This window comes from Condylura cristata, unplaced genomic scaffold (genome assembly GCF_000260355.1).
Source record: "Condylura cristata isolate star-nosed mole 26May11 unplaced genomic scaffold, ConCri1.0 scaffold00027, whole genome shotgun sequence".
In the NCBI taxonomy this organism is placed as follows: domain Eukaryota; kingdom Metazoa; phylum Chordata; class Mammalia; order Eulipotyphla; family Talpidae; genus Condylura; species Condylura cristata.
Window position 1 is genome coordinate 2,022,822 of NW_004567128.1, and position 18,148 is coordinate 2,040,969.

The 18,148-nt window shown below is 53.8% G+C and overlaps 1 protein-coding gene across 4 annotated transcripts in view; it reads right to left on the reverse strand.

The window, feature by feature from the left end:
- Positions 1-1,638: 1,638 nt before the first annotated feature.
- Positions 1,639-18,148, reverse strand: part of ARHGAP6 (Rho GTPase activating protein 6) — a 357,916-nt gene continuing 341,406 nt past the window's right edge. For all 4 annotated transcript variants that reach the window (XM_004689847.2, XM_012730354.1, XM_012730355.1 and 1 more), the window contains exons 10-13: positions 14,866-14,963; positions 6,809-7,077; positions 4,163-4,243; positions 1,639-3,571 (exon numbers count right to left, since the gene is read on the reverse strand). In XM_004689847.2, coding sequence (XP_004689904.1) covers positions 2,871-3,571; positions 4,163-4,243; positions 6,809-7,077; positions 14,866-14,963 — 1,149 coding nt within the window. In that variant the 3' untranslated portion in view covers positions 1,639-2,870. The remainder of the gene's footprint in view (positions 3,572-4,162; positions 4,244-6,808; positions 7,078-14,865; positions 14,964-18,148) is intronic.

Genomic DNA, 18,148 nt, shown 5'->3' on the forward strand with positions numbered 1-18,148 from the left:
GCTTTCTGCCGTCCGGTCTGTGCCCACGAATTCCAGCCTTTACTGGAATTCTCCTTTGGACTATAGTTTTTATCCTCTTGAAAGAAGAACATTTGCTGCTGATTTAGTCCTGTTTAAGAGTCCTGTCCGGCTGGGGTGCTGTCCTGTTTTCATCTCTGTGTGAGTCTTCTTCAGTCATTTCTTTTCTTCCTACTTCAGCTGCTGGGCCTCCTGTAGTTCGCTTATCAGAGCCCTGCAGCACAGGCCTGGGCTTTGTTCCCTTCCTTAGGTTGAATCCCAGGGCTGTTTCTTTGCCAAGCAGATGTGTATTAGAATGTGCATACGAAAAGAAGCAGGCAGGGGCTTAATTAGAAATGTCCTCAATTTGCACAAACTCCTTTGGTATAAGAGTTTTTCTTCCCTATGAAAACCCACAACAAACGTATGTTAATAGCCCCTTGGATGGATGGATGGAGACAAATTCATCTTCTGCCTTTCAGCCATCACCCCCCGGGCCTAGCCAGAGAGCAAGCACGCCTGAGTGCGTGCAGCAGAGGCTGGACATCTGGGGCTCCTGATTTCTTGCGTGTGCGATCGCTGGTCCGCGGAGCCCGGGGCTGACACGGTTCTGTGGAACTGCATAGTTCGCATTGTATTTCTTTCTTGTCAGGCGTCGGATCACGTACCAGGTGGTAAGACTGACTTCAGTGTCCACTCGGCTTTCAGGTCTTGTGTGTGTTTCACCTAAGACACGAGTCGTCACTCGCTAATGTAAAGATGCGCCGCAGGGCTGACCCCGCAAAGAGAAGGGGAGCCCAAGCGGTGTCCAGGACTTCCCCCTGGGCGCGGGCGCGGGTGCTCACCCTGGCCACTTTCTACTAGCTAGTCCAGACCCAATCTGCTGAACTAACTACTCTCGGTCTGGCGGTGGACAGGTGCACACCCCTTCTGCAACCTGTGACACAAACATTGACCCCAGGGCCACTTGATCTGGACGTTTTGGGAACCAGGACTGGAGGGAAGAGTGGCTGGAAGGGGGCCCCTGCCTCGGGGTGGTGGGGGGGCGGTCCAGAAAGGAGGGAGAGAGCGGCCTGAGTGTGGCAGGCTTAACGCTGCGACTGCGCAGGGCGACCACGCAGGGCGAGCGGGAAAGGCGCTCTTTGCCCGGTCTGGTTGCAGACTCTTGGCTGCTTGGGCCGCCAGGAAGAGCGGGGCGGGGGCGGGGAGGCCCTCCCAGGTCGGTCGGGTCGGCAGCAGGGGCGCTGGACCAAGGCCAGAAGCGCGCCAGGTAAGAAACATGGACCACACGTCCAGACTCCACTGCGTGCCCTGAACCCCCCAGAGCAGCTAAAACTCGGAGTGGTGGCCGGCAAGGAGACCGCCGCGAGGAGACCCAGGCGCTGGCGCTGCAGCGACTCATCCCCGATGCAGGGATCGGCTTTGCTTGCGACCAAGTTCCTGTAAATGTCTAATGTGTCAGTGTCACCGGTTGCTGTTCCCAAGCCAGTGCTCTGCAGCTCGCTAGCTGGGCACGTGTGGCGTTACCGTGATGTAGAACCCTGGGACCTGTGAACATAGAAGAGTCTGGAACCGGGTGTGAGTTCCGCCGTCAGATTCAATGCCAGGGAACAAAGTCTTTGCTTAACTTTTTATTCATCATGGCACAAGATAGAGCTTTAAGAAACACCACTGAGAATGTCATCACCCACATGAAAATTAAGAGTAGCATGTTTTATAAAAAAAATCTTTTTTTCTGTAGTATACATTCCCTTATGAAGTGAAAACAACAACTCCTCAAATACTGAAGCGAATCGCCACCTGTCAGTCAAAAATGGTTTTGCGGTGGAAAGACTGCACTGTGGCACAGGAGAAGGCCCGCCTACAGCAGAGATTCCCAAAGACATCCTTCCTCAGCCTTTGGCACAATGGAAGTCCACAGCTGTAGCTTCTCCCCAGAGGTGATTTACTTAACGAATCATGGCAAATAATTTGGCTAATACTGGTTACGGGGCAAGAGGGAAAACCATGCTCTGTAATTTCAACCCTCTAGGTTCTTAAACACTTTCTAGCTGGTTCCAGTTTGCAGTTCTGAAAATACACACAATTATACGTTATAAATATATATCATATGTGGTCTATATAAAACTGAGTCGGGCCTAGATGGGAAAGACAACTTCTTATTCCTCTTTCTGTGTCAGGCATGGCCTTTCTCGTTTGATGAGCTGGATACTTTCTAAACAGATTCTAAAAATATATTCCATAATGTATCAAATGTAATATTCTCCTCAAAACATATTCAGTATGAAAAGCATTCAGTGACTATTTTTTGGTATCTCACTACTATATAAAAATATGGCTTCTCGTATTGTTTTCTTTTCTTTTGTTAGTGTTTTCCTTAAGCGTTGAAGGGCTGTCCCCGTGACAAGGCCGCGGCAGAAGCACAGAAACCGGCTTGTGCGCATTCTAGGACAGTCTATAGAGTCTCGTTGCTTAGTATAAGTGATTTAAGAAAATGTTCCTTCTGTTTTCGGTGAGTATATCATACATGATTATCATACATAATCTGTTACCGAATACACGATAGTCAAAACTGAAGACACATAAACACAGGGAAGCTATACCAAAGCGCGAGTTCTATGTGATACAGGGCCACGTGAGCAGCTTTTACGCTGGACGCTGCCTGGGGCGTTTGCGCCGTCAGCTGGCTATGCAAAAGAACCTTGGCGCAATGGCAAGGGGCGAGTGCTCTCTACGTGTTAGGTGAACTGAATTCCTCAAGTTGCTGTTCGAAGTGTAAAAGGAGAAAAAAAGGAGTGTCCGATTGTCCAACCCCAACTTTTTCCCTACGGGTGGAAGAAGGCTGCTTGGGAGGGAGGGCCGGAGTGGGGCGCTCACACCAGCGTTTCTGGGAGGGCGTCGGGGTTGTCGGTGGACAAGAGCTCCCAGATCTGCCACCGCTCTCGCTGCCAGTCGAGCCAGCCGGGCTCTCCCAAGGTCTTGCTGTTGGCCTCACTGGTGGGCCGGGAGTACGTGCCGCCCCCTTTGGGCGGGCCCGCCAGCTGCTCTGGCTGGGCCGCCTGGCTTCCTGCCTGCACAGCTGTTCCAGGGCCTTCCTCTGGCCCCTGAGGCCTCCACCAGGGGGGCTCTGTGGGCTGGTGGGATGAGGCTGAGGCTGGCTTCCCGGGCCCAGGGTAAGGCGGAGGAGGCCTCTTGTCGGGCCTGGCCCTCTCCCGCGGTCCCTGGGGCCCAGGCTGGCTGCGGCCAGGCAGCCAGACCCCAGCCAGCTCACCCTCCTCGGAGAGGTCCTCAGCGCTGCTCAGAGTCAAGTACTGCTCAGCCCTGGGCTGGCCTCGCTCCGTTCTCTGGCGGCTGCCCTGCAGGTGAGGCGTGCTGCAGACGTGAGGCGCGGCCGGGTGGGCGGCGCCCTGTGCCCTGGTGACCGCGGTCTGAGTCCTGCCAACGATCTGCCTCCCACTGTCCAGTTCTGTGGGGCCTGCCTGCCAGCGAGGCCAGTTCGGGGACAGGTTCCCTTGAGAAAGGGAGGACGGTCCCGGTCGCAGGGTGCTGCTTTCTAAGATGTCCCCGTAGGAACCTGCAAGGGCAAGACATGGCCGATTCCAATCAAAAACTGCAACTCTGCTTTATGAGTAAACAGAAACGCAAACTGAGGGCTCAAAATGCCCAAGATGGTAAGTGATGGGGGGGGGGCAGCGTCCTGCCCGAGGGCCAAAGGGGTGTCTGTGTCACCCCGGGGGGACGGGCAGCGGCTGTCCCTCAGGATTCTTGAAAAGGTTCATAGTGGCCGAAAATCCAAAATACAAACGGTGTGCCTCAGAGGTTCCTGCCAGCACAATTCATTACAAAACAGCCCCAACGTGGACACGGTTGCCCAAGCAGTTCATCCTAGCAATGAGAACACTGCCAGTCTGAGGGGCCCTTAAAAGCGGTGATGGAAAATCAAAATTAGTCCAAGAGTACAAAGCTGCACACAGCATGCTCAAAGTTCTGGCGAAGGAACTGGAACGCACTATCGTCGGGGAATGATGGGTTTTGGTGGAAAGGCAAAGCCCAGTCTTCTCCCCCTTCAGAAATAGTATCTGCACGCCTGAGTATCATGCTAAGGCACAAATTTAAATTAATTTCAAAAGAAAATGCAATGAAGTCTTTAAAAATAACGCCTTACCTGTCATTCCAGGGTCTTTGGATCCACTTTTTAATGTTGAATGCCAAGTTCCCCAGATATTGAAAGGTTCCTCGCACATATCTAGGAACAAGTGTATAAAAAGGGCGTGTAACTCAAGGCAAGCTGAAGGCAACTGTATTCGAATGGTGAGGAATTTGAGGCGCCGTGTGGACCTCCTTTCAGGGGGTTTATTCCATCTGGGATGTGCACAGGGCCCTTTGTGTATCGCAGTGCCCACAGGCGGAACAAGGAGCCCCAAAGACATCTGTGTCAGTGTCCCCAGAACCGGCAGAGATCTTATATTCAAAGGAACCCTGCAGGTGTGGTGAACTTCAGGACCTTGAGATGAAGAAATGAGCCCAGACTATCCGGTCGGCCCAGCATCAGCGAGGGACCTTACGAAAGGAGGCAGCCGAGAAGGTGCAACTTTCTGACTTTAAGGTGGAGGAAGGGGCCACGAGCCAAGGAATGGCAGTGCTCCCTAGAAATAGAGAAAGGCAAGGGAACAAACCCCCTAGAGTTTCCAGAAGGGAGCTCACGCCACCCTGTAAGCTTGTGTCAGACCTCTGCTGGATGGCGGTATAAGAGAGTACGTGTGTTATGATAAACCATCCAGTTTGTGGTCATTTGTTACAGAAGTGACAGGAAGTGACTCCGATGGCGACCAGCAGGCCAGCTGCAGCCCTTGCATCTCTAGTGCTACCTCAGGAAATCACAGATTCACTCCACACATTCCCCATGCCTGCCCTGGCTCTCCCGCGCATGTTCCTGGAAGCCACCACCCCACTGAATCCACACCACCGTGTGGCATGTGATCACGACCACTTCTGGAAGCAGGTGTCTCCCGGGCACTTCCCTATGTTGAATGACTATACCCATCTTCTCACGTCATCCAGACAGATGCACCAGGCCGGAGAAGAGGTTGCACAGGTGTACACAGGCTGACCCTGAGGGTATGAGCGAGGGCTTATCACGTGCCAAGTTCTGTGTTAAGCATGTGACGAGGATTAGCTGTATTCTTGTCCCCGACTGTCACGGGAGGAGAACACACAGCTCGCAGAGGCCCAGCCTGGTGTGGACGGCGCTGCGGGGTGAGACTGTAGCACAGGTTACTCGGTGCTTGGCACTGCTTCGGAGGCCACTGCTGCTCTCCCTTGGGGTGAGCTTATTTCCAGGAGAGCATTTCCGGTTAGACAGGGCTGCTCAACTGGCCCTACTGAGATTTGGGGTGAGCTCGTTTCCTGCTGGGGTGTGGGGAGCATCCTGCTCATGCTTGAGCAGCATCACTGAGCTCCACTCACAAGACACCAGTAGCTGCCCTTGCCGGTCAAATGCCTCCAGACACTGTGACCTGACTGTGGGGGCAGAACTGAGAGCGACGGCGTTCCAGCTTGGCCACGGATATCGCTGGATGGAACGGGCCCGTTGCTGGTGAGCCGAGGAAGCACATTTAGGTCCAGCTACAGAGCCGCTGCGCCACAGCCTGGGCCTGGGAGGGAAGAGTCTGCTGTGCGGGGGAATTTGTTGGGGGTGTCCCTTTGAGTCCCTAGACACCCCGATTTTTCAGGGGCGTCCCTTTGAGTCCCTAGACACCCCAATGAGTTGTGCCTTTATGGCAGCAGGAGTCTTCTCAGATTGCTTTTTCATTCTTGTTGCAGAGAAAGTTGCATATGGAAAAGTTGTCATTAAGGTAGAAGCACAATTAGAGATGGTTTCCCTACAGAGGAAGGGAAGATGAAGGAGGGATGGCAGAGCAGCTTGACGGCAAAGTATTCCGGCCGTGAAGGAAGTTAGCCAAATGCAAAGGCGCACGGCGGGCTTTTCAGGAGCACAAGCTCAGCTCAAACGCAGCTGCCCTGCGGTGGTCTGCGAAGGTGGGCGGGGGCAGCCACACGCATGTGCAGGAAGGCGAGACGGGCGTGGACACCGCTGGGAGCATGGTTGCTGCTTTTAGTCTCAAGTTCAAAATCATGTTTGCACGTTAATACTTGCAGAAGAAAAATAAAGATGCTGTGACCAAAGACCCCTGCCCCCAGAAGCGTCCTTCTCAGAATGGCCCTCTGAATGAAGCGCCACGCTTACGCTCAAAGAGGAGGAATCCGTAGAGCACTACTGGCTGAGTGCCCGTGAGCCCTGGCCCGGAGCGACAGCTCTGGAGGGGCCGGACAGGGCCACCGCTCGCTGGTCAAGTACACTGGGGAGCAGCTGCGAGCAGCAGCCCGCCTCCCTGCGGAAGCCGCGCCCTCGGCGCTGTGGAGAGCTCGAGAAACTGCGGGAGTCTGATCCCAAACGGCCTGGGACCACGGGACCCTCATGTTGACTCCCAGTCTTCATCCCCCACGGAGAGTCTTTGGAACAGGCTGTTCTCTTCCTGAGCGTCTCAGCCCTACCTGCACCACACCCTGGACTTGCGAATGCGCACCAAACCCGCTGGGCAGCACGCGCCAAGCTGGAGGGGGCTTCTTGTGTGTCATGCCCTCCCCTCCTCTTCCCAGACTAGGGGGGCCCCACCAGGCAGCAGTGAGGCTTGAGGAATTACAGCCGCAGAGAGGGGGGAGGGAAGAGAGGGAGAGAAGGCCCCGAGCCCCAGGCCATGCCACGCACCATGCGGGCGCCTGATGTGGCCCGTCAGCTAGGCCCAGTTACCTTTTCCAAGCCTCGGTCCAGGAGAACTCTCCCTTGACTTCGAGAGTGGCAAGCGACCCACCAGCACGCACTGCTCCGGCCCTTTGTGAAGCTTCTCCGAGCCCCCCGGGGCCATGTCCTCTTGCATAGCCAGCAGGGAGCGCTCAGACAGCACTGGGGAGTTGTTGTCGTAAGGGGAGAGGTCTCCGCTGGAGGCCTTGTTGGAGTCTGTGGATGAGTGCCTTCCTCCCACGGAAAAGGAAACTTCCGACGGCAACATGTCAGGGCTTCTGGCACAAGGAGACAATTAGAGGCGCGTGAGCATGGGAGCAAGGAGGGACCAAGCTCAGACAAAAGGCCCATTACACAAAGGGCGGGGGGAAGGCCCCAGGACCGCTGAGCCACAGAACTGGGGAGACATTTCCAAGGCCGCCCCTCGAGGAGCCGAGCGCGTTTCCACGTAACGGCCAGCAGAGGGCAGTGAAATGCCGCCGTGTCACGGCCCTGGCGGGGCCCTGGGTGCGCGAGCAAAGGGAGATGGAGCCGCAACGTCCCTCCCTACGCGCAGGTTTCATTTGGGTTTGCATTCTGAAATTAAAGCTGTTTGCTCACTCTCTATTAAGAAGAACTGGTAAAGGCTCTTTCACCTTGCTCAACATCCTGAACTGAAAATAATGCAGATGGATTGAAAGGACACTAAGTTCATTACGGCGGGCTAACTTCCCCTGCCCAAATATTTAGCAAAAGGAAATCCACGCTTCCTGTGCTGAAGAGGACGATGACGACGACGACGATGGTACTGGTGGGGACAAATGTCTCACTAATTGAATGGCGGCTGGGAAGATATCTACATCACCAGAATCAAGGTGCTTTTACAAAGTGACATACAAATACAAGTAGCAAATCATGACATTTTATAGGTGCATGAGTATCACAGCAACGGAAATAGTGGAAACGTGAGCGGAACAGGACACTGGATGGCAGAAACACGAGAAGTACAAGTCTTACCTGGGGACATCTGAATTTTCTACCCTCCTCAAAACAGTGGCCCTGACATCTTAAAGGGAAATGATCACAGATGGATTAATCAGACCAGAAGCTGCTTGCGCTCCCCCCTCTGGCCACCCCCGCCGCCACTTCCCTTCTTTTTCTTGCGGTTTAAATTTTCAAAAGAAGTCCTTGGTGGTGCCGAAGAAGTTGACCATGCTCCCAGTAACCTCGCCTAAACCCACAGTTGTGTGCATGCAAAATGGAGGGTGTGCGCGCAGGCGCAGTAGCTTCAAGGCGGTTTCCCACCCAGTGCCCAGGAGAAAAGCCGCTCAGCACCTGTGGCCGCCTCACAGTCCCTCAGGCAACCAGGGCCTCCAGCACGCTTTGCTGAGGGACTTTCCTACCCATACGGAATAAATAAATCCCTTCCCTGCCTCTTTAAACCAGTGACAGAAGTGAAGGGCTACCTATGGGGAAGGGCCTGAGGCTGGCCTCGAGGACAACTCCTCAGAACCTTTAGGTCTCTGGTGAATGAAACTGGTGCCTACTCGTCCTGGCAAGTGAGGAAACGCGGTTCACACTCCAGATCTAATTAGAGGAACCATTCTTCCTAGTTCTAGCAGAGGGAACACAAAACTAAACAAATGGATGCTTGTCTGTCCGTGTGGGGCTTGACTCTGGCTGAGAAGACTTTACCAGGAAAGTGAGAGAAAGTCCAATGTCCAGTTCATCTGTCCCACCAAGTCTTGCTCCTCTGGCTTACAAAACCAGGAAGAGAATACAATCAACAAAATATTAGGAGCAGCAGATTCAGCCAAGAGTTACATGCATGAGGAAAAATGTGCCGTGGAAGACATTTCTCAGAAGCCTCAGCACAAGGAACTTTTGTGTTTCTACCAAGCTGACTTACATTATTCTACCCTACAGAACCACGTGTGATGTAATAAAGACTGCTCGTGGGCTTCCGGGAGCTGGGGCTTCCCTCCGGGCGGCACTGTGGAGCTGGTGGTAACCCTTTTCGGGTTCCACCCCCAGCTTCGGCTTATCTATCGCTCTTCCCACTTTTTCTCTGTCGTCTCTCACGTCACTTATGATCTTGTGCCACGTTGCATATTCTTGCGAACTGCCTCAATTGCTTTTGCACTGACCTACAGATGGGGAGCTCACCTCCATATTAATTGTTTGGGGTATGGAACAGGCAGTTGCCTCATGAAAACATTTACTTTGGCCAAAACAGAACAACGAAGCAAAAGAACAGAAGCTGCCATCTACTGCTCTCCTCCAATTTCCTGGCTCTGACTGGCCCAGATCAAAATGGGGGTGAGAGGAGGCCCTGCTCGTTTCCGCATTCTGTGGCTGGACTCTGCCAGAGGGAGTCGGGTTTGCGGCCTTCTAAAAGTTACTGGATAAACAGTGTTCAGTCTGACTAGCCACCAGCAATACCATGCTTAGAGTTGGAGCCGACGGCCCTTTGAAGCGTTTTAAGTGTGTTTCTATCATTCTTCTCTCAGCAGGTCAGTCGGGTGGCGGCCACACCTGCCTCAGAACCCACGTCTAAGATTTGTCTCATCATGTCAGAGACCGCCAGTTAAAAAACAAAGCGAGGCTATTTATTCCCACCTTGGGGTTCTCACATCAACACAGGCAGTTCAGAGCTTGGAAACCGTTAGGGCCTCTGCGTCATTCATCCTTAAATCAACTGGAAGCACATCCAGGACTCTGGGTCACCGAAAAATGAGACAAGCGGCCACCTGTGTCTGGTCTAAGAGCTGCCTCTGAGGTGATTCAACTGTGTGGAGCCGACGTGCCATTGAGCTATGGCCACACAGACTTAGCGTTCATTTAGATAAAGTATTCATTCTAACCAGTGATGTGAAAATGTAGTGGCCTCTCTTTCTACGTGTGGGGACTGCTGGCTTTTGACTGGGAATGCTGGGTGCTGGTGCGGTTGACACGGGCAGGACTCCACGAATGGTGTGTTTTCCCACGAAATCTGAAAACCCTCGGCCCGCCGAGACTGCGCCAGTCTCAGCTGGCCATGTAAGCATGAGATGGGTATGGAGACTGAGTCACTTGCTCACCCTTGCTGTGCCGCCAGGTCAGGGTGTGAGCACGCCGGCCGGGCACTGTGGGCAGGCCCGCACTGCAGCCGGGAGCACACAACTTGTTCTGTGGACAAATGGAAAACCCTGCTTCAACCCCTGGAAGTGGTGGGCCCACCCCTCGCCGAGCCCCGCATCAAGAAATTTCCTTGGAGATTTCCAGCATGTGTTGGCTTCATGCTGGGCGTGATCATTCCGAGACACCTTGCTCTGTGGGCACTGGGAGCAGATGGCCACCTGGGACGCGCTTCGTTGTGCTAGGGAAGGAACACCCGCCACAGCAACTCTGCCCTCACGCCAGCTGTCAGGCTCAGCACGCTCACTTCTGCAAAGCATTAGGACAAGGGCACCCCATCCCGAGAGAGACCGAGGTGTATCCAAACGCCCCACCAGGAGAGGAAGCCAGGTACTCTGGACATTGCAACTTGTCCAGGGCTTTGGGGAAACTTCTCCCCTCATTTTCAGCCATTATGAATTCCTTTCCCATAGTCCTGGGACAGGAAGTCTTTCTGACAGGCGAAGATAAAATCATATTGACTTGATCCATTTTACTTCCAGCAGGTCTGATAAAACATCATCAGATTAAGGTGTGGATGTTTAGAAGGAAATTGTAAGTCACAATAAAGGCACTGGGGAGGGCGCGGGGGTGCTTATCGGTTCTCCCTGCATCTTCAATTAGCTCTGCAGCCAAGGCCCAGTCACACTCTGGACATTTTCATTCTGGAATTCTTTAGTCCACAGACGTACTACCTACACTTGTCTGGATGGCAGACGCTCTTAAACGGAAGGTGTGTTTAAGGCTTCATCGTTCCCAGGGAGCTGCACACAGTGGTAGTCGTGGCTTTCTCCACTGTCGTCCTCCTGGCCAGGTCTGACCTACCAGCTCTCAAAACATCCTGGATGCTTTTCTGACTTCACGAACCCTCGTGAAAAGAGAACTAATTCTTGTCCATCTTGCAACTCTCCATGGTTTTGTGGAAGAGACAAATGAAAATCTTTGGAAGACTGAAATAAATCACCTAGATGGCGTGTATTTGGTGATGGGAGTAGGCGGCCTCAGTGGTGAGAAGGGTGGCCTCCCCACTCAACAGGAGGCCAGTAGGGCTCTGGACAACGATTCCTTTCCACTCTGGAATTGCATCCCTAGACAACTGTGGGCTGTCACCTGTGCTCCAAATTGGCTGGTAACCAGACTTAATGGCTGGGGAGGAGGCAGGTTCAGGAAAACTTTGTGAAGGTTACTGACAGTAACATTTAAACATAAACACCTACGGGCTTGGTTCACACATATCACCCTTCTCCCAAAAGCAGCTCAATTTGTTTCATTTTGATCTGGGTTGTGGAATATAGTAGGAAAGATGCTTTATCTGGCCTTGTTTAACATTGTCTTCCTGAGGAGTCTTTGGAACATGACAGAACAACAGTCGACCTCCTTATACATTTTCTTCAAATCTGTATTTTAAAATGTCGAGACCGGAGCCCTCCCTAGTGGTGCAACAGGTTAAAGCGCAGTAGTACAAGGCTGGCCACAGCCACTGCCGCATGAATTCGAACCCAGGTCCTAGAGGTGACCCACATGGCGCGGCAGACCTCTCCTGTCTCCCCGCTGCTCCCTTCAGCAGTGTGCTTCATCCACCTGCCTGTTCTGCTCCCCACTCTGTCTCTGGGGAATTCTCTCACCCCCTGCACCTCTGGCCTGCACCCCAGTCCTGTATGCATAAATAAATAAAACTTTAAAAAAAGTGTCGAGAAGAGTTGTCAGAGTGACTGCTATGTGACAGGTGACCTGGACTCTGCCAAGCACTGCTGCAGCGTGGATTGATGGAGAGTCCTGATTAATCATGCTTGGTTCTGCCAAACATCCCTCATGCACCTCAGGGAGCTCAGGCACCTCACACAGAAAGCATGTCCTCTAGAGAGAGGTTTTGTATAATTTTTAAATGGTTGTTCCTCTTCCAGGACATTCAAAACAGTTGCAAAAATACGAGGACACTGAAAAGTGGTTACCTTGGAACTTATATTATGCTAAGCTTAAATACTTTATATGTCAAAACTAACGTATTATTATTTCACTTCAGGTTACACTGCATGAAACTTTACTTGTCACTAGGCACAGAGAAATTGTCCAACAGAGTAATTCCCCAGCTCGCGTCCTGGTCTCTGTGGAGGAGCTGTTTCCAAGCCAGCAGGAGCACAGGCTGCCCCCTGCTGTGGGCCCCGAAAGGCGCTGTCTTTCTCTAAAGGTCTGTTATTGTGTGCATCGAGATGCTTCGAGCTTTGGAGATACGATGCTCGGGGTCACCTGACTGAGTCTTGGGGACATCAGGACATTCCACACTAGCTCATGCCTCTCCCACTCCCCAAGCCCCAGCCTGCCCTGCTTCCTCATCCTGCTCAGAGGCTGCGGGGAGTAGGCCCTGTCCTCTTTGATTTCCCTTCGGCCTCACATCCCTAAATCAAAGGAGGGAGATCTGTTTTAAATATCTTTGAAGAAAAGAACGCAGAATTCGAATAAATATACCAGACAAGCCGTTAAGAAACTGGAAATCTTGCATTGTTAGTAATATAAATCTCTCCTAATCTCCTTCTGGCATTCCTTTGGTTGAGGCCAAAAATGCAAGAGAAAATAATGAATCCTCCTTTCGTTCCCCAGTTCTATGTCTGCATAACGAAGGAAAAATCTCAAATCAAAACGACACCTTCCATTCCCACATACCACTAAATGCTTGCGCTTTCAAAACACAAGTATAATAAATATGCCCTCACTCCTGGGTGAAACTCTTTCGAAAGTTCTTTTCAGCTTCGAATAAAATCCCCTGCAGCAGTCACTCAGGCCAGGGACTTGCAAGCTTTCTATGTGGGATGTAAACTTGTGCAAAGACCAGAAGCCACGAAGGGTGTCGGGCTGTCATCTCCCCGCAAATCCTGGCATTCTCACCCTGCCCGGCTGGCCGGCAAGCTTCTGGGGAGTGGGCACTATATAAAGGCGTCCGAACAGGAACTTCGGTCTGAGGCCCAGCCTGTGCGGGTCTTCGGCCTCGCACCTCAGGGCGCACTGTCACCTCTGCGCCCCAGGAAGCCCGCTCGCTCCACCTCAGTGCCGCTCATTCTTCTGTTCAGTAGCGCCAAGCAGGAAGTTTCTGATTGTTTCAGCATCTTTTTATAAACCTGCTTTGTGAGTAATTCTTCTCTCAACTGCTTTCTGCATCGCAGGGACACTGCATAGCATGTTCCACGTCTCTCCTGTACATGGAGTTCCATATCTCTCCACGTCAGCCAAGATCTTGCACTGGAGTCAGCTGCCCAGACCTCACACTGTCATCGTTTAGGGGCTGGGGACTCAAGCCCAGGCATCTGACAGCGTGGATGGGCACTGTCTGGGTGCTTCTCTCTTTCCCTAAGAATGGACAAAGAAAGCTAGATTCTTGGCATTTATCTGCACTCAGCGTGCCTGGGAACCACAGAAAAATAACCTCCATCAACCATGCTTTCTGTATACAATTTATAGGCTTTTCGATACCAGCTGAGAGCTGGAATTCGGCCTGTCAGAATCAGTGGTTTGCAGTGTTTCCCACCTTCCCTGGGCACGCCCAGCAGAGACGCTGCTGGCGCGGCCTGACCCAGGAGTGCGGACAAGCGTGTCCTCTGTCGCTTGCCCAGCGAGGTAGTGAGTTCATAGAGTCTGGTGCGACATCATGTACCGTGGGGACATGCACCTGTTAGTTCAAATTAGAACTGATCCCTTGATGACAGAAATGAGGAAAAGCTCGAGCCCAATCTTGTGACAGGAGGAGCCAGAACACAAAACGCCACCCGCTGCCGCACGCGGACAGTGTTGCTCACTCATGGCTCTGGGGCTTCCACGCGGATGTCTCACTTGCCCCGGCATCCAGTCTGATAATGAGTGCCACAGAGCTGGGTTGAGGGATGATCCAATTCAAAATTCCTCCGGACACTGCAGGAAATGGGGTTCACTGACCTTCGTCGCACTATGCCTATGGCCCCGGAAGGAAGGAGGCCCGAGCAGCGAGAAATTTGACCACATTTCTCTAAATAATATCTTTTTAAACAATGTGAACCAGATTGGCGTGACAATGAATACATCGAATTCAACATCACTATAGAGGATTATTTCGAAGGTAGTGCTGCATGCCACGGACCATTACTTTGTATATACAACTGAGAAGACAGAACATCAAGAATTAAATCAGGTTGTGCCATGGCTGAGATTTGCCTTCCAGATCCAGCCTCCTCTTCCAGGGAGGAAGCGGGGGGATGTGTCTCAGAATTGCTGGAGTTCAGCCGGTTCAAAGCACAGCACACTTCCACCACAGACGACTTTGCCTGTCACAGACTGAAGGCCTAGTGTCTTGTGGGTGATACCGTCCCTGCTTAATGACACAGCAGCACCCCGTCAGTGACCCCGCACCGCAGCCCCGTGCACTCTGCCTCTGCGGCAAGGGTTGGGACTAAGCCCCCGACCCGCAGGAACGCCGTGACCTCCTTGGGGCGACAAGGGGACACGCGGCCTCCTGCACGGCTTGATGCTACTCTCTGAGCTGTGGCTCACGCGACCAGACGGGGCTAGTCAGAAGGACGCGAGCTGTCAAGAGCAGGCGAGGCGAGAGGGCACGGCGCTGCGGCCTGGCTCGGGGTTTGGGAAAGCGACACACGTAAGAGGCAGCCGGGGCCCTTCAGCATGGCACTCCGGTTCTGAGGCGGATTCGCTGTGTGGCGCCCGGCGACTCTCTTGCCTTCTTGCCGGCGTCTTAGTGCTTTTGTTTCCGGGACACCGTGACTCAGAAAAACGCCATCAGGAAGTTTCTAAAGCACTAGCGGGGTTGGGAGGTGGACTGATGAGACTTGCCACATGTTGCCCCAATCCCACTTCACATGCCCTGCCTGGGGCTCTGTCAGCCTCCCCTGTTCTTTAGCATAGAAACAGCTCCTCCGCAAGGCCTGCAAGCTGCGAAAAGCTGTACTCACGCTGCCTGGGAGGCCTTTCTGCGGAGCAAGTAGTCCACCACGTCGGGGTCCGTCTCCAGCAGGCTGATGAGTACCTCGTTCTGGAGATCCGGGGGCACCTGAAGACCACATGGCACAGCGTAAGTGAAATGCGCAGGAAGAGGCCAGCTATGCTCACTGGCCACTTTGCACCAGCACACAATGAAGACTTGGAAGCCACAGAACAGCGATTGCTCGGTTAAACCTACCCTACACCGACGGGGAAGCCAACTGAATTTTAGGGCAAAGCAGACAACTGCGAAGCTCACCACACTGAAAGTCAGGCATCGCCCTTCCAGGCCTCAGCCCAGTCGCACAGGCTAGATGTTTGTATGGCTGAAAGTAAGTAACATGTCAGGGGAAAGAGAAACAGTGTCCATAATTTATTGTCCGATGGGCACATCCGAGAGCTCGTGTTTATAATTGTGCCTGAACAACAGGCCCCTCCCACAACTCCTGTGGGGCGCCCGGCACGGATGGGGTGCGGCCCCCGTGTGGACAGGCGCTGGGTCAGCGTCAGACTGGGGTGTGCATCCTCGCTCCCCGACTGGCTCTGGGACCTTTGGCCAAGACCCACCCCTTGTAGGCCTCAGTTTCCTCATCTGTAAAAGGGAGATAGTGACGGTTGTCACCACAAAGGGCTTTGGCGGCAATTCAATGACCTGTCCTATGCTGAGCAGCTAGAGAGTACCAGCAGACACTAAGCACCCAGACTGGCTGGCCCTCTCACACGGCGCTTCCCACCCAGAGCCTGCCTCTGGTCGAGGGACAGTGAAAGGTGACTGGATACTGCCGTCCAGGAGCGGCGGTGTCACGCGAGCTTGCCGTGTGTCGCTCAGCCTCAGCCACGGGGCATCAGAATATGCTCTCGGGACCTACATCACTCGCGTGGAAATATTCTCCGAGCAGAGGCTGAACTCTGCTCTCGGGCTTTTCTGCTCGTCAGAAGCTGGCAGCTCAACCAGAGGTCACGCCATCAGTGGCGAGTGAATGCAGTTTTAGTCTGAATCTTTCACATGTGGACTCAGAGACAAGACTCTTACAATCTGTGGGGACAAGACTTCCGAGGACAAGCGGTCGGTAGAAGAAGTTTCTTCCTACCTCTTGCGGAACTCCATTCTTCTGGAGCGCTGAGAAGCTGGAAGCAATTTTATTAATGAGAACAGGGCTGAGAGAGCGGCACAGTGGTTTCCTTCTCTCAGAGATCTGCCCCTCTTCCTTCCCCTGATTCCTCACGGACGACACTGCCAAGCGCTGCACATAGCTCGCCATCTGGGCACATCGGGCATCTGCGTCCTCCCCCTGCCCTGCTCAGTCACATGTACTTGGTGTCATCTTCCAGATGCCGATGCCGCCTCTGGTTGCGGCCGTCTGCCCAAACCGGAGCCCCCGTGACCCTGTGCCCGGCCATCTGGGTGACTGGCAGCCTCCACGTCTCTTTCCTTCTCAGTTATACTCCGACCTCCCTCTGCAGAAGCAAGCGGCCCCCAGCCCTCAGCTCCTGCTCCTCGCTGCGACCCACACCTGCAGTCCGCTCGGCCAGCAGCTGTCCCCACACCGCTGTGTCGGCACCGCTGCACTTTTCGCTGCGGCCTTTCCCCACTCCCTCGTCCCATTCACTGCCCAGCTCTCCAGTGGGCGCTCACTGCAGGCCTGGCAGTGGGTGCCGGGGCTCAGCTACAAGGCGGACGCGAACCCTCACCCCTGTGCACCGACGACGGAAACTGGCAACACGCAGCCAGCCAGAAGACATGGACGGCTTTGCACGGAGAGGAACGAGGCCGGGAAGGGCAATGGCAAGCGCGGGCTAGTCGAGTCCAGGGGCAGGGTTGCAGGGGCAGTGTTAAACAGGAGGGCCAGGGGCCGGGGAACCGGCATTGGAGCGGAGAGCGGAGGTCAATGAAAGAGCCGGAGAAGCCCAGTGCAGGTAGCAGGAAGAAAAAGGCAGTGAGGTCTCTTGTCCGGACCAGGGAAGAGGCCGGGGGGGGGGGCAGAGGGAGGAGGGCTGAGCCGAAGGACGGGCGAAGGACGGGCCAGGCGGCCCAGGCGGGCATTGCCTGTCGCCAGGGGGGTGAGGGCGCTGCTCTCGGCCCGAGTGGGCGGGCTGCCCCCGCGAGCCCGAAGGAAGGCTCGCACGAGGTGCACCACCCTGGCTGCCGAGCGGAGAGCCGACTGCAGGGAGAGGGCGAAGCAGGGCGTGCAGAGGGCTGCGGGCCCAGCCAGAAGGGCGGTGACGGGGTGGAGGCCAGGACGTGAGGTGCCTCTGGTCCCGGAGCCGCGAAGACACGGATGAGGGCGTTAATGCATGGGCTGGGGCTGAGAAGGAAAGACGGCTTCGGGGTCTGGGCGACGGGAAGGGCGGCGGAGCTGCTGACTGGGGGAAGGGGCAGCGCGGTGAGAGGCTGGAGTCCAAGTTAGATGTGTGGCTTGGCTCTGCTAAGGGGGGAGGCTGCGGGGCACCCCACGAAGGTGCAATGTAACGGGCCACCGAGAGTAAGAATCAGCCTCGTGGAGAGGCTGGGGCTGGACGGAGGCATGCGGGAGATGCCTAGTGACTGTGGCCAGGCAGCGGCCCGAGGATGACACTGCCAGGGGAGACGGGGCCGCTCTGCGGCCAAGGCCGGGTCACGCTATTCTCTTACTTTATTGAAGAAATTAAGCAAAATGACTGATCATTTTCATCACTATCACTTTTGCAAGCAACATAACCCAATAGATATACACTAGTATATCAGTTTGTCAAAGCCTAATGCCTAAAGGTAAGTAAGCATGAGAAGAGAGAGAACTCATGGTGAAAGGAGCAGCAAAGCAAAAAAAAAAGGGGGGGCCAAAAAATCTATATCCTGAGCTGTTTTTTGAAAGAAATTCCCATGAGCAAATTAGGAAAAGTATTTGTATTTTCATGCAGTTAGTTTAATTTAAAAACGTCTATGCTTAGACATGTAACAAAAATCTTGCTCCAGGCACAGGCCCAGGCCCAGGGGAGTAAACACGAGGCTCGCGCGCCCTCTGCAGGGCCGCGGGCGCCACAACAGCGAATCTGAGCGCAGGTGTGTGTCCAGGGATAGATCCTCGGCGGGGTCGGTGCTGAGAATGGGTTGGCGGAAGCGTCATTATTTGAACAGTAACTTCCCCTAGAAGTTGGTTAAACTATTTGGCAGTTTCAGATTTTACTCATTCAACTGGACTTGTAATGGTTGAGCTTTATTTTATGTGGCATACGTGACTCTTCCTTGGTAACAAATGCAAATAAAAACATCAGGGC